General features: G+C 38.7%; 1 protein-coding gene across 1 annotated transcript in view; it reads right to left on the bottom strand.

Moving 5' to 3' along the window:
• Positions 1-11450, bottom strand: part of ETNK2 (ethanolamine kinase 2) — a 28441-nt gene extending 16991 nt beyond the window's left edge. Inside the window, exon 1 of the mRNA XM_026715628.2 lies at positions 11076-11450. Within this exon, the coding sequence (XP_026571413.1) occupies positions 11076-11243 (168 nt within the window). The 5' untranslated portion in view covers positions 11244-11450. The remainder of the gene's footprint in view (positions 1-11075) is intronic.
• Between the last annotated feature and the right edge of the window lie 1972 nt (positions 11451-13422).

The raw sequence follows: 13422 nt of genomic DNA, 5'->3' as shown, positions 1-13422 counted from the left end.
ATGCTTTTGGATACTGGCTTCTGGGGCAGAAAACAGAACATTTGGAATTGCAGCATGCATATTTTTATTAACTTGCACAAGGACCAACCATTACATATGATTAGAACTAAAAAAATTAAGCTCAAAAATTTGCAGTCCTTCCAAAATCCATTTCCTTTGCTCCATTTTCTTTTTAAAAGTAGCCCTGGGTCCCAGATCAATGGAGATATCTCCATCGAGGATGTGCTGCTTAGACTGCTTCTCACAAGCAAACAGACGGCTTCTGTCCCTAATTTGGCTGGTTGCCTGAACAGATGGATTTCTCTTGTTTATAAAACAAGCTGCTAGACTTCCATGTGTTTCTGAGTCCATAGGATTGGCCCACACCAGTGTTTCTGTCTCTCAAGCTTGAAAACTTTAAGATATGCTAGCTGGGGAATTCTGGGAATTGAAACCATATACTGTATCTTAAAGTAGTCAAGGTTGAGAAACAAGGGGCCCAGAGAATAAGAATAAAAAGAGCGTTCTCAGATTGAAGGAATGATCAAACTAGGCTGGGTCCAGTATAGGAAGTTAGTGCTAGGGATAAATAGTCAGTTGGCCCAGTTTGATCTTGATACCAAACAGCTCACAAAAAGAAATTGGGAAGATGTCCAAAAGGTTCTGTCTAAACTGGGTAAATGGGAACTACAACGACAAATGTAAGTCCATATTATCATGATTGCTAAGTGATACAACTTGGCACACAAAATGCAAAATTCAATTTGTTTATTGCTGGGAGCTGAGATCAAAAAGATTTTGGAATCATGAGGGACAAGCTCTGTCTGTCAGAAATGTCACCTCAGCCTATGGTTGCTTTAAAAATGGTAAATTCCACCCTTGGCATCATTAGGAATTGGAAATATAAGAGTTAATTAGTAAATCTTACAACAATCTACCTGGCTTCAGGCAGAATAAGAGAAAGGGCAAAGAGAGGCAACCCAAATAGTGAAGAGGATAGAGCAGTGGTTCTCAGCCTTTTTTCACCATGCACTTTTTCTGACCTTGCTTTTTCAATACGGTTCCCTCCTGTCCAGGTCTCATTACTGGATATGGACATAGATCACTAACTGGTACATGTTCTTACATCAGTGGGAATCTATTTATAATACACTTTTATAATCTATTTATAATACACTTTTCTATGGCTCCCTCAGTACATGCCATGGCCTGCTATGTAAGCCCCCTTAAAAAATCCTAGGTCCCCTCAGGGGACCATATGGCCCCTAGCTGAGAACTTCTGGGCTACAGTCCTAGAGACAATAGCAGCATTTAAAAATAGGGATGAATTAGCAGATATAAAAGAGATTGATTGATTGAAAAGACTTACAGTATATAGCTGTCTATATTAAGATATAGAACTCTGGGTGGCTCATAACAACAAAAGCCAAAAATAAACCCTAAATACTTGGGTAGAAGAGTTAGTACTTTACAGATTTCCAGATGGCTAAGGGGTGTGGCCTGCCTGTTCTCATGGGGAAAGGGCATTCCACAGGGGAGGGGCTGCTATGGGAAAGGGAACACTTCCTAAGTCCCAATAGATGGCAACATCTAAGAGAAGGGGCCTGGAGAATGCCCACCCTATCCAATCTGGTGGAAGTGTACACACTTTTGCCCAATATAAAAAAATGTGAATACGTTTTTTCAAAGTTATTCTTTCTTTCTCATAATATGAAATGTGAATACATTTTACAAGCTATTCTTTCTTTCTCATAATATTGAAACTCAGAAATGGTGATTAAGACAAATTTGAAGAGATTAAGGGCCAATTAAAAAGAAATACTTTTTACCTGCGTTTGTGAGTTTGGCCACTGCATAATAACAAATGCTGAACTAAATGTTTAGTAGTCTAATTCAGCAAGCCACTAATGTTTCCATGTTCTTGTGTTTCAAAGTGCGGTGTTACAGCTTCAGGTATTTCTCTTACATTACAAATAAGTAGACCTCAGGTGATGTATAACCCAAATGGCTTTTTAATAGAATTTCAACATCCAGCCCAAGGAGCTTCACATCAAACAATAGTTCAGGTGCATAACCATGTGACAAGGATAAAGCAGGAAATAAATCTATGCTACAAGTCATTTTACAAACCCCTCCCACAAAACCCATGATATCTATTTCTAGAAAAGCTATAGACACACACATACACACATACTTCATAATGAGTAAGAAATGAACAGTATCTGAGAGAGGAAAAGAGTCTGGTAAAGTTGGGAAGAATCAGTTTTGCTGAACTTCAAAAAATGGCATCAGTGCCAAATGATCTCTTCTTCTCATTTCTCATATCTTATCATAAACAAAACCTAAAAATCTCATTGTTCAGGCTTGATCAGCTAAAGTCCATTAAGGATTATCAGAGACAACATATCACTTCTAACTTTGACCAAATAAACCAACTTTATATTCCTTCCTTTCACTTTTAACAATCTAAATCTTTAGTCCTTTCAAAGAATACTTTAGAACTTGATTTCTTTTTATTTATTTTTCTTCGTCCCTTCTCACAAAGTTTTTTAACAAGTCTTTTTTGTAAATTCAGTATAGGAAAGCTGTCCAGATTATTCTTTTGGTTTGTTATTTGTATACCTCTTTTAAGTATTAAGACATCAGCCAGATTCATATGTATATCCGATGTGGCATCTTTTTCTATATCATTTAACTTGTCATCCTAAAATCCACTTTCAGATCAATCTCGGTCATTTTAAAATTTATTTTCAGGTACTTTCAATCTTGTCCAGTAAAACTTGTTTTTTGGCATATTTTAAACCAAGTCTATCTATAATGGTAGATACTCTTAAAATTTCTGGGTCCATTGTTCAAATATAAAATTCAATGTTGAAGTATTTTGCTCCATTCCATATTAGTAAACCTAATTTAAATGTTCTTTTCCTTTAATTGTAATATTTAATTCCTTCTAGTTCCTTCTAGTGGCCAATCTTTGAAGTTTCATCCTATTTTTTTATGAATTCAAAACAACATTTTCCCAAGGGAAGGATTCTTATAATTAATTTCAAAATCTTAATTTAAATCCATCTGGACCCTTAGTCTGCTTATAACTTTTCAAACTCAATGTTTTAATCAGCCTTTTCCTATTTGTCCCCCATTCCCCAGAATTTAAAAAAATAAATCTTAATTATATTTAAAACTTTTCTTGCTGAGGGCTGAAGGAAACTCATTCACCGTATCAAACTTGCCATTCTGGAAGTTCATGTAATAGTTGAAAAAACAGCTAACAAGCAATTTCCAAAAGTGATTAGAAAAGTAAGCATGTGAACCTAGTATCGTTTAGAAAGGTGCTGAACTGTGGTTAGGACTACAGTGATTACCCCTTGTGTCCAAGAGATCTGAACCTGTTGGAGACCGCTCTTTGGTGGTCTCCTTGTGAAAAACAACTGACTCTAGGACTTGTCAATGATGCCATTCCTATCCTTGTCTGGAATTCAAAAAGAGTTGGTCCATTCATTGCTCTTCATTCCACCAGGTCGTTGACTCTGCTCTCAAAAGAGCAATTTTTGGTTCACTGTTTCTTTCTTGAAAGTCACTCAGCTTTTCACTTAATATTGGTGTGTGACTTCCTTATATATTTTGACTGCTACTAAATACTCTGCACCTTATAAAATAATAATTTCAAACAGACAAGCACCTACCAGTAACATTCAAGCAGACAAGCAGTTACTTAACAGACTTAAGAATTGTCAATAACAAAGGCAAAAAGTCTGAATAGTGGATGTGATACAACTTGGAGACAGAACAGAGGAGAAAGACCTGGAGAAAGTCACAAAATATAAAGCCCCACAAAGAAGAATAATTATGGCAAAAAAAAGCAAAGATAGCATGGTACTAATAGTAATAAGTGCCCTGGATGGAATCTTGAGCAAAGACTTGATAGGTGACTAAAATTCAAATCCAGTCTCAACATCTGACTTTTTTTTTTTTTTAATAAATGCCAAATAGCATTTTACGAGTACCAGTGAAAAAATTTGTTCCTCTCTTACTAGTTCTATATACTCCTTTTGCTCACATAACATTGCTTCCCATGTCCTATTATAACTTGGTCTGTAATTATACATAAACATATGCAATTAAAGCAAGCTCCACTAATCTTATTTATCTCTGCCTCTGTCTCCCTCGTGTTCCTGTTTCTTCTCCCATGTTTTTCTATTGTAAGTTCTTTTGGGAAGGGATTAATCCCTCAATACTCTTTAAACATCATGAACAAAGATAATGTTCATAAAGAATGGCAGCATCTTTTTGACCTGAATCAAGCTTTAAAATCCCATCTGCTAAAACATGAATGATGAAGAGTCAGTAGTTTTTCATATGTTGAATAACCTTTTTCCAGCAGTCTCAGCTAGCATCAACAATGTTGAGGGATGATTGGATGCAGTAGAGCAACTTTTAGAAAGGAGAAATTCCTTATTTCTCTGCTAAGAGACTTGATATAAGCCTAAGTAAGCTTACCCTACTGCAGGGGGGTCAAACTTGTCGTCATGTAACATATCACGACTTTCCCCCCATAAACCAGGTGTAGGTGTGCCAGCGTGTGATGCATTGGCCCACAAGTTTGACACCCCTGCCCTACTGAGTTCAGCAGAGCATCCTATCAAGTGTATTCATCAATGATGGGAAAACTTTAGGTAGAGGGCCAATGATGCAAAGTGATAGAATTGTCGTGTGTAATAGACATTCCTATGTTTTGCTTCCTCTTGACAATATTCTCTGGAGTTTTTTTCAGGTCTTTTTATTATCTGCATTTTTGCTATTTTTTTTTTAATGTACTGCTCATGTAATACTTTTTCTTACCATGTCTCTTTTCTACTCTTCAGTTGGTGTCAGTCTCTCCATTATTCAGTAAGTTTTCGTAGTGTACTAGCTTCAGTGCTTCTTCACTGTACTTCATATATTCTTTCAATGTGCTTTTTTCTTATTCTACTGCCTGGTGTACAGGTAACATTCCACACCCACCTATGCTCCTTGTTGTTTAATGGCATTAAAGGTACCATCACAAAATGTAAGTTGTTCCAAGTAATGCTGCATTGTGCAATTGACGATGATTTTGTCAATGCCAGTGGTGTTCAAGTGGTGCTTCAGATGTTTATGATTACATACAAGGCACCTACTGTTATTATTGATACTATCTTTGCTTTCTTTTGCCACAGTTATTCTACATCTACTTGCAGGTCTTTATATTTTGTGATTTTCTCCAGTTCTTTCTCTTCTGTTCTGTAGGTACTCCCACATACACTACCCAGACTATTTTGTCTATTATATTCTTGTTTATTGAACTTATATACCATGAACATGGCAGAACTAAAGTAAAATATAATACAACTAATAAATACTGGGATCATCAACTAGAGGTGCTAACCCTAATGGGCTTTTTGCTTAGACAAGCATGAAGTAGGAGTCCTGAATGATTTCTCAAATCTGAATGCCCAGGAACTTCATTTTATTTGAGCATTGGACAGAAATGCTTCCAGTTTGCTCAGCTGTAAAATGGGGAAGATGAGCTGCTAAAAGAGGCCAAAGGTTACTTTATAGTCTTCAATTTACATAAGCCTTCAATATCTTGATTATAGTACTTGCCCAATGCTAGCAGTTTGTGAATGCTGTCAGTGATTGCAATAACCATACAAATAGCAAATCATAGCATGTCACAGAGACAGAAAGAAGAGTTTGTTGTCGATGGGCTTTTGCCTACCTCCATATTTTTCTCATCTCTTTGGTTTAACCACCTCATTTCACATTCCCCAAACTAAACTCTTTATCCCAACCCAGCAAAAAACAGGGCAAATTAAGTGGTGGAAGGACAAATCCTAATATAAGATTTGATCTACAGACAAGAACATTGGAGGTGGCTTAATATGAACAACAGCTCTGGCTTTCAGGGACTTGCAAAAGGCCAACATGATCAGTAGCAATCTGATATCTGGAGGAATGGTGTTTCCTGGATGCCATAACAGAAAAGGGTCTCTTCCTGGTCCTGCTAGATGACTCTTCAAGGGACAGGACTTTTAGTATGCTTCTCATGTGGATCTGATGAGATAGGTGGATACAAATCTTGTGGAAGCTTGCGGTGCATAGGTGTAACTTGTACACTTTAAGCAGTGCCTGTAATTGCTCACAGCATGACATTTTGCACCAGCCTCAGTTTCTGGGTGGTCTTCAAGGACTGTTTCATGTGGTAATCAAGGCATGAATGATTATAAGGAGAACCCCTACTCCAGAAAAGATGTGATTGGTGCAGAAACCAAAGCTGTGCATGCAGAGGAACAAACTATCCTAGAGAACTCATAGTCTTAGCATTTCTCCCCCCCCCCCCCCGCTCTTTATAGATGACCTTTCCCATTTATTTTCCCACTGATTTTTTCCATTTGATTATACTTGACAATTTATAAATTTGTAATGATCCTTCTGCCACAGACTCCCCAGGCTTGCTGAGAACCTGCTTGATGAGGGCACCCAGCCAAATTGGGTAGAGAGTCACAGCCAACAAGCCTGCATCCCTTCAGAATCACATCAAACAGGGGGTCAGGATATCATTTCTCCCAGTCAGTAACAATGGTCATAGTTCCCTCCTCCTTTTTAATCCGCAGTAGCTTTTATGGGGATGAGTGCTTTTTCTATTAACCATCTAGCAAAATATTCCTTCAAAAAATGAATAAATGAACCCACTGGCAGACTATAGTATTGGGGTGGGGTACAGTGTTAGACAGAACAACAGAAGAAAAGGACTTAGGTGTGCTCATAGCAGATGACTGCAAAATGAATAAACAGTGTATGGCCAGGCAACTGTGAAGACAAACAAAATTTTGGGATTATCACTAGAGGGATCACCAGTAGGAAAGAACAGGTCCCTAATCCCATTATATAGGGCTTTAGTCAGACCCCATTTGGAATATACCTCTGGAGACCTCATTAAAAAAAAATATTGATAAAATTGAGTAAGTCCAAAGACCAGCAATAAAAATGTCGCTCATCTCCAGACTCTGTAGCAAGGTCTGTGGGACAAAACATATCAGGAGAGATTGGTGGAACTGAACATGTGCAGCTTGGAGAACAGGAGGGAATGGGAGGACATGACTGAAACCTTTAAATATATTGAGGGTCTGCATAAGTTTCTAGAAGGTAGTAGTTTCAATATTAAGCAAATATCAAGAACCCAGGGACATAACCTCAATCTGACAAGAGAGAGATTCAAAAGTAATGTTAGAAAGTATTACTTCACAGAAAGAGTAGTAGAACCTGGGAACCGACTTCAAACAAAGGTGGTGGGTCAATCATTAGTTACTTAGGATAAATACATGTCTATCATCTGGCAAAAATTAATAAAATAAAAAAGAATAATTAAAAAGAATAAATTAAAAAGAAAACACAATCAAACAAAATACTCAAACGGCAAACTCAATGGACCACTGGGTCTTTTTCTGCCCTCAGTTTTCTATGTTTCTATGAATAGGTGCATCTTTTTATCTTAGTATTACAAGGTATTAGGATTGGGAATCACAGCAGGTAATGATGCTTGTAGTAATAAATCTTATGCTTGATGCTGCTGTAATCTGGTTTGCAACTTCTCAGGAGTTTTCTTTCCCTGATAAAAGTGTTTCTGTTCTACCTTACTGTCGGGTACTGGAGAAAGCCTTTCAAATTTCTCTTGTTAAGTGTTTCTAAGTTTATTTTAAGCAGACTCTGCCATAGCACAACAACAACAACAACATGTGATGAATAATAATAATGAAGAGGAGGAGGAGGAGGAGGAGGAGGAGGAGGAGGAGGAGGAGGAGGAAGAAGAAGAAGAAGAAGAAGAAGAGGAAGAGGAAGAAGAAGAAGAAGAAGAAGAAGAAGAAGAAGAAGAAGAAGAAGAAGAAGAAGAAGAAGAAGAAGAAGAAGAAGAAGAAGAAGAAGAAGGAGGAGGCAATAGTGCTGAACATCTGTATTATGTATATAGGATGAGGGTGAAGGTTCATTCTCTGAGCTTGTGGGTTGGTTTCTGAACATTTTGTTACCGGGCTAGGTAGCATCTTTAGCAGATTTAGGGGATGACAGCGACAGTGTTCTGTTTATAAGGGTTTCAGGAGGTCAGGAGGTCTTGGGGTGGTAAGGTCACATCACAAGACCCTGACCTGATGGGATCTTCACCTGATGTGACCTCACCATCACAAGACCTACTGTCCACACAAAATCCTTATAAGCAGAAGAACACTGACACTGACACCACCCTAAACTCCATTGAAAATGTTACCTAGCCTGGTAATGAAACATTCAGAAACCAATGCATAGGCTCAAAGAATGAACCATCGCCCTCAAGAAGGAGTGTTTGTAAGTTTATTTTATTGTAGGTAGTGGAAGATGGTTTAGGCACATCACATCATTCAATCACTCACAGCATCCCTGACTGCCACCACACTTCCCAATATGAAAATGTCTCCAGGGGTTGATGATGTGTTCCTTGGGGATCTGCAGCATGGAAAGCCAGAGTGGCTGAAGAACCGAAAAGATAAGCAAAAAATAATAGATTGGACAATTCACACTGCCCACCTCCTACCTAAGCAAATGTAAGAGTGGCATATTTTATTTTATTCGTAAGAACATGATCAGCATTCTTTCTTGTTCTAAAAGAAATAATGAAAGCAAACATCCTTTCTTTTCATATTGAATTAGAACTGGTAGGGAAAAAATAGAACCAGTAGAATTCTCTGCATGACACCAGGACAGAGTTTATTTTCATTTTATCACAACGAAGTGAGCTTTCCCCAAAGGTCTCAGTCCACATCTGCCTTCCTCAATGGCATTCTGAATACAGCAACATAGCTGCTCAGACTCCAGGGACTTAGTGAAATGGAGGCTTCCCAGAGACCTTCAGCTACACTTGTTTATTACCAAATGCCACTTGTTGAAGAAGAAGAAGAAGAAGAAGAAGAAAAGGAGGGGCAGGATCTTGAGCTTCAGCAGGCCCAGGTATATTACTATCTGTGGTAGAAGTCCATCATTCTCTAACCCCCTATCAAGGGGCATATTACCCAAGCCAGAAGGTGTTGTTTATAGTATGCCTGTCTCAAAAGCATCCTTCACCTTTCTTGGCAGTATAAAACACTGTAATAATAAATCACCCATCATCAGCTGCACATTCATATCTGTTGCCCAAGAAGGCCCCCATGTAGAGCAGTGGTTGGTTTGGCCTTTTCAAAAGCTCGTGGTGGTAGAGGGGGTAACTGGGGGCTCACAGAAGGGGCTGGAGAAGAGCCTTGTTTTGAATCCATTGTTGGAAATGGGTGTAGGAAACAAAAAAAACCCGGGTCTTCAATATAGAAAATAATATCTCAGTTGATTTCCAAACTGAGTTTGACCATAGCTACTTAAAAGTGAAGATAGTTCTAGAATCCAGGTTTAGAAGCAGCTTATTAGAAAAGGTATTTCCAAGGCAGTGTTACTCTTTCCAAGGGAATACGAACATATGTTTTTGTTTTGCTGGCACAGTTTCAAAAAAAGAGGAACAGAAATTCTTCCTGTTTTGTTAAAGTGGAGGTTCACTTATTAACCAACATCAAAGTACCTACTTTGGTAATAGAGGGACCAATAACTGTTATTTGGCAAAACAAGGGTAACTACACATTCATGCATGCAAAGTAGAAATTGTCAGTTCATCCAGAGCAAGATCAGACTACATACTATTTTCACTCTGTAGAAGATGCTTCAAGTAAATCAAATGTGTTTTTCTTAATTACAGATTATTCAGCATAGTTATCCCTGTGTCCAACATGTAAAACTACTTAAAACTATTAGCACAAAGTTGCAATCTTGTGAGACTGTGTCATTAACTGCTTTGAGTCAGGGACTCAAAAATCTTATTTATTCTGAAGAGCACAACTATTATATAAACAGATATGTTAAAATTAACTTTTCTAGATATGAATTGGCTGCATCATGGAAAAGGCACCTATAAAGAACCAGCATACTAGTTTCTTCCATACAACTGTGTGATTTATAGATTTTTCCTTTTAAGACTCCTGAGATCAGGGGGCATGGCTACAGGGCAATTTCTGCAATCCTGGCTAAGTGCTTTACCTACACTGAAGTGCAAAAAGCTGTGAAGAAAAAAAAAAGGTGTAGCTCAGAAATGCACTCCTTATTCCATGACTTGCTAAAGTCATGAGTGGCTTGTTATTCTGAGATTGCTGTAAAGACAATACAAGTAAACCAACATAGATTGATTTACATGCTTTATAAGGGATTCAAGATTGCAGAATGAAAAATGGATGGTGGCCAACATTGGAACAATTCATGTTCATGCTATTTCTGAGTAAGAGAATGTTCATTCTATTTCTATTTTACAGATATGACTGAGTCACAAAAATAGAAATTATAGGAGGCAGCAACTATCAAATCCCGCTCTCCAAACTAAAGACAGTATGCCTGCAATCACACCTGATGCTTAAACACAACTAGACTACAACGAACTGGCAGGGGAAATCTCTCCACTTAAAAATCAATTCCTTTTAACCATCAGGTGATTTTGTGGGGGGAAATAGCATTCAGCTGGTGTTTAGAGATCATAAAGAACAAAGTGGGTGTTTCATCCACTAAACATTCAGAAGAAGCCTCCTGATCATAATCTGTGTGCCTGAAGGACCACTCTGCATGCCAACTAAGGTGGAAGATTCAAACCCACATCCATGTACAGAAAGGATGAAAAAGATCTAATTTTGGATCACCTTTTTAAGACAAGTGATCAGAGAATCCAATGGGCGAGTTAAATCACTATGTTCCTGGGGAAGAGGTGCAGCTAAACCTTAAAGGAAAGAGCTAAGGTGCTGCCCGGTCCATCTTAATGGGGAAAGGCTCGCACTACCAAACCCAACCTCGACCTGTTGAATGTTCCTTAAAAACAAACACCCATCTAAGAGGGTGAATTGCACTTCCGGCATACCATTCCCGCCCCCACGCCCCTCGCTGTTGTTCCTTCTATGCCCTCAGTATCCTCACGTGAAGATGCCGAGGAGTCTCGCCGCAGGGGTGCATTTTGGCTGCCGGCTGCGAGCGAACTCTCTCTGCCTTCGTACCTTGGTTTTAACGCGCTCCGTCTCCCATTGTGGTCTGAGCGTTCGGATCAGCTGCAGAGCCCCCGGCAGGACGTTAGTCTCATCCACTGCAATGCTGACACGCCGGACGGCTGGGTAGCTGGAGAAGACGCGCCCGCTCTCCTCCTCCTCCTCCTCCGCTCCCTCCATGCCCCATCGGCCGCTCAACCACCACGCGGCTGGGCTTCAAGGTGCAAGGCAGAGTTAGGGAAACGGAAGAGCAGCCTTTCCCACCAGCAACTCCACCCCTCTCAGCACCGGGAGGCTTGCGAGGTAGCCCATGTGGAGGAGATGGGAAGGGGCTGGGAGGGGAGGAGCCAGCCCCGAGAGGAATCCATGAGTCACGCCGCCGCCACCTCCTCCTCCTCCTCCTCCTCCCACCGCACCCCCAGCAAGCATTTCTTATTGGAACATCCAGGCTGCCCGGATTGTGATGTCAGAGGGAGGAATCGTTCGCCGCCAGACCACAGCAGCCTCCCCCGCCCTGAAGCAGCCCTCCTCTGGGAGGGCAAGAGGCAGAACGCTAGCCAGTCGCGGAGGAAGAAGAGGAGGAGGAGGATGCCATCGCCGGCTGAGCATCTTCCCGCTAGGAAGGTGCTGCTCCCGGCGCTCTTTTTTTTTTTTTATAAAAATTGTATTAATTTTTAAAAACAAACATAAACAAAACATAAAACATAAAACATCTTTTTTGAAAGCAGCTTGATCCCGGGTTACATCTCTTCCTACAGACACAAATTCAAATTCATGCTCATTTTATATACCATTCCATATCTTATTACCATTCTACATTTTGTATATAGCTTCTCCCCTCTTTTAAACTTTCTTAATTTTATTTATTTCATCTCAATTCAGATCATTATACTTATATTCTTTGTCTGTCCTGTTTCAGCTGTCTATTATCTTTTCTCATTAAACAGAATTTCTCCTGTAATCACTGATTGGAGTATGACGCCTTTATATCTTTCCCCTAAATTTATAACACTTAGTATAATACATAACTTCCATTCAGATTCTGCTTAGTACATTCTAAAGTTACACACTATATTTTAAAAAAGAAAAAAATATAAATATATAATATAATTAAAACAACAATCCATACCAATTCAAATCTATCATTAATATCATTCATTTAAATCTTAAACATTTTACACATTACTTTTCAAATAAGTATCATGCTTCTATGGGAACACTTATAAACTTTCCATAGTTATTCCCCCCCCCCTTCACTTATATTTTAAAACATGTCATTAAAATGTTCCCATTCCTTCCTAATTCAATTCTCTCATTTATTTCATTTCATTTATTTTGTTCACAAAAGTTTCACTGAATTACACTTATTTTATCCCACTTTTAAATCATATGTTGTTTCCAATTTTCTAAGATTATTTCTAATACAAATATGACAGTACAATTTTATGTACCTTTGCAGAATCACTTTTTCAGTTAAATTTTTACCCATTATCTCGGAATAAGTCCTGTTTCTTTACATCTTGCTCCACACCTTTGTAGCTTCTCTTCCCCTCCTTCCTCCCTTGCTGCTTCTCTCTGCCTTTTTTACCCCTTGTCTCTCCACCTCCATTTCCCTCTTCTGTGTTCCCCTTTTCTGTTGCTTTCTAACATTATATCCACTTTTCACCTTTATTTTCCCCTTTTTGGTTGTTTTTTAGGTCTTAAAGTCTCCATTCTCTTTCCCCCTTTGCCCTTTCTTTCCCAAGTAACTTGTTCGTTAAAGATGGCTTCTTCTTTGTCCCAATCTTCTGGTTAGTTTCTCATAGGTACAGATCGCCATTTCTAAGAATTGAAAACGAGCCAAAAGAGCCCTTCCTTCTTGTTCCTCTTCTTTGTATTTTTAAATTCCATTTTCAGTTCATCCACAAGTAATGCCATTGTAAAAAAAAATTTTTTTTAAACAACCACCCAAGTGTTTTTAGTCATTCAGATATAATTTCCAAAAGTCCCAAAGTCACCAAACAATCCAAATACACACAAGCTGTTTCTTTTAACACTTTCTTCTTTTTTCACTTTCTCTTCCTGGGGTTACTATTTAGTTACAAAGTTCCAGTTAAAATGTATCTTTTAGAAGTCTTGTTAAGATTTAATCAGATTCTTTTAAATTCCAGGCAGTCTCCTCCTTCCAAATCTTGCTCTTATTCTTTTCCTCTCCTTCCCACTTACAGCAAAGAAAAACAGGTTTTTTTTAGTGTTGAGAAATCCTTATTATCCCCTTGACATTTAATTATCCAGTTTAATTACCTATTAATGCCAAAGCGGGTTTTTCCGATTTCTCGTTCATCTCTGTTCGCTGTCAACATAAGGAAGGAGAGTGGGA

This window comes from Pseudonaja textilis, chromosome 3 (assembly GCF_049901715.1).
Source record: "Pseudonaja textilis isolate UNSWEBS1 chromosome 3, rPseTex1.2, whole genome shotgun sequence".
Lineage (NCBI taxonomy): Eukaryota > Metazoa > Chordata > Lepidosauria > Squamata > Elapidae > Pseudonaja > Pseudonaja textilis.
Note: the sequence above shows the minus strand (reverse complement) of the source record. Positions and strands in the feature narration are given on the sequence as shown.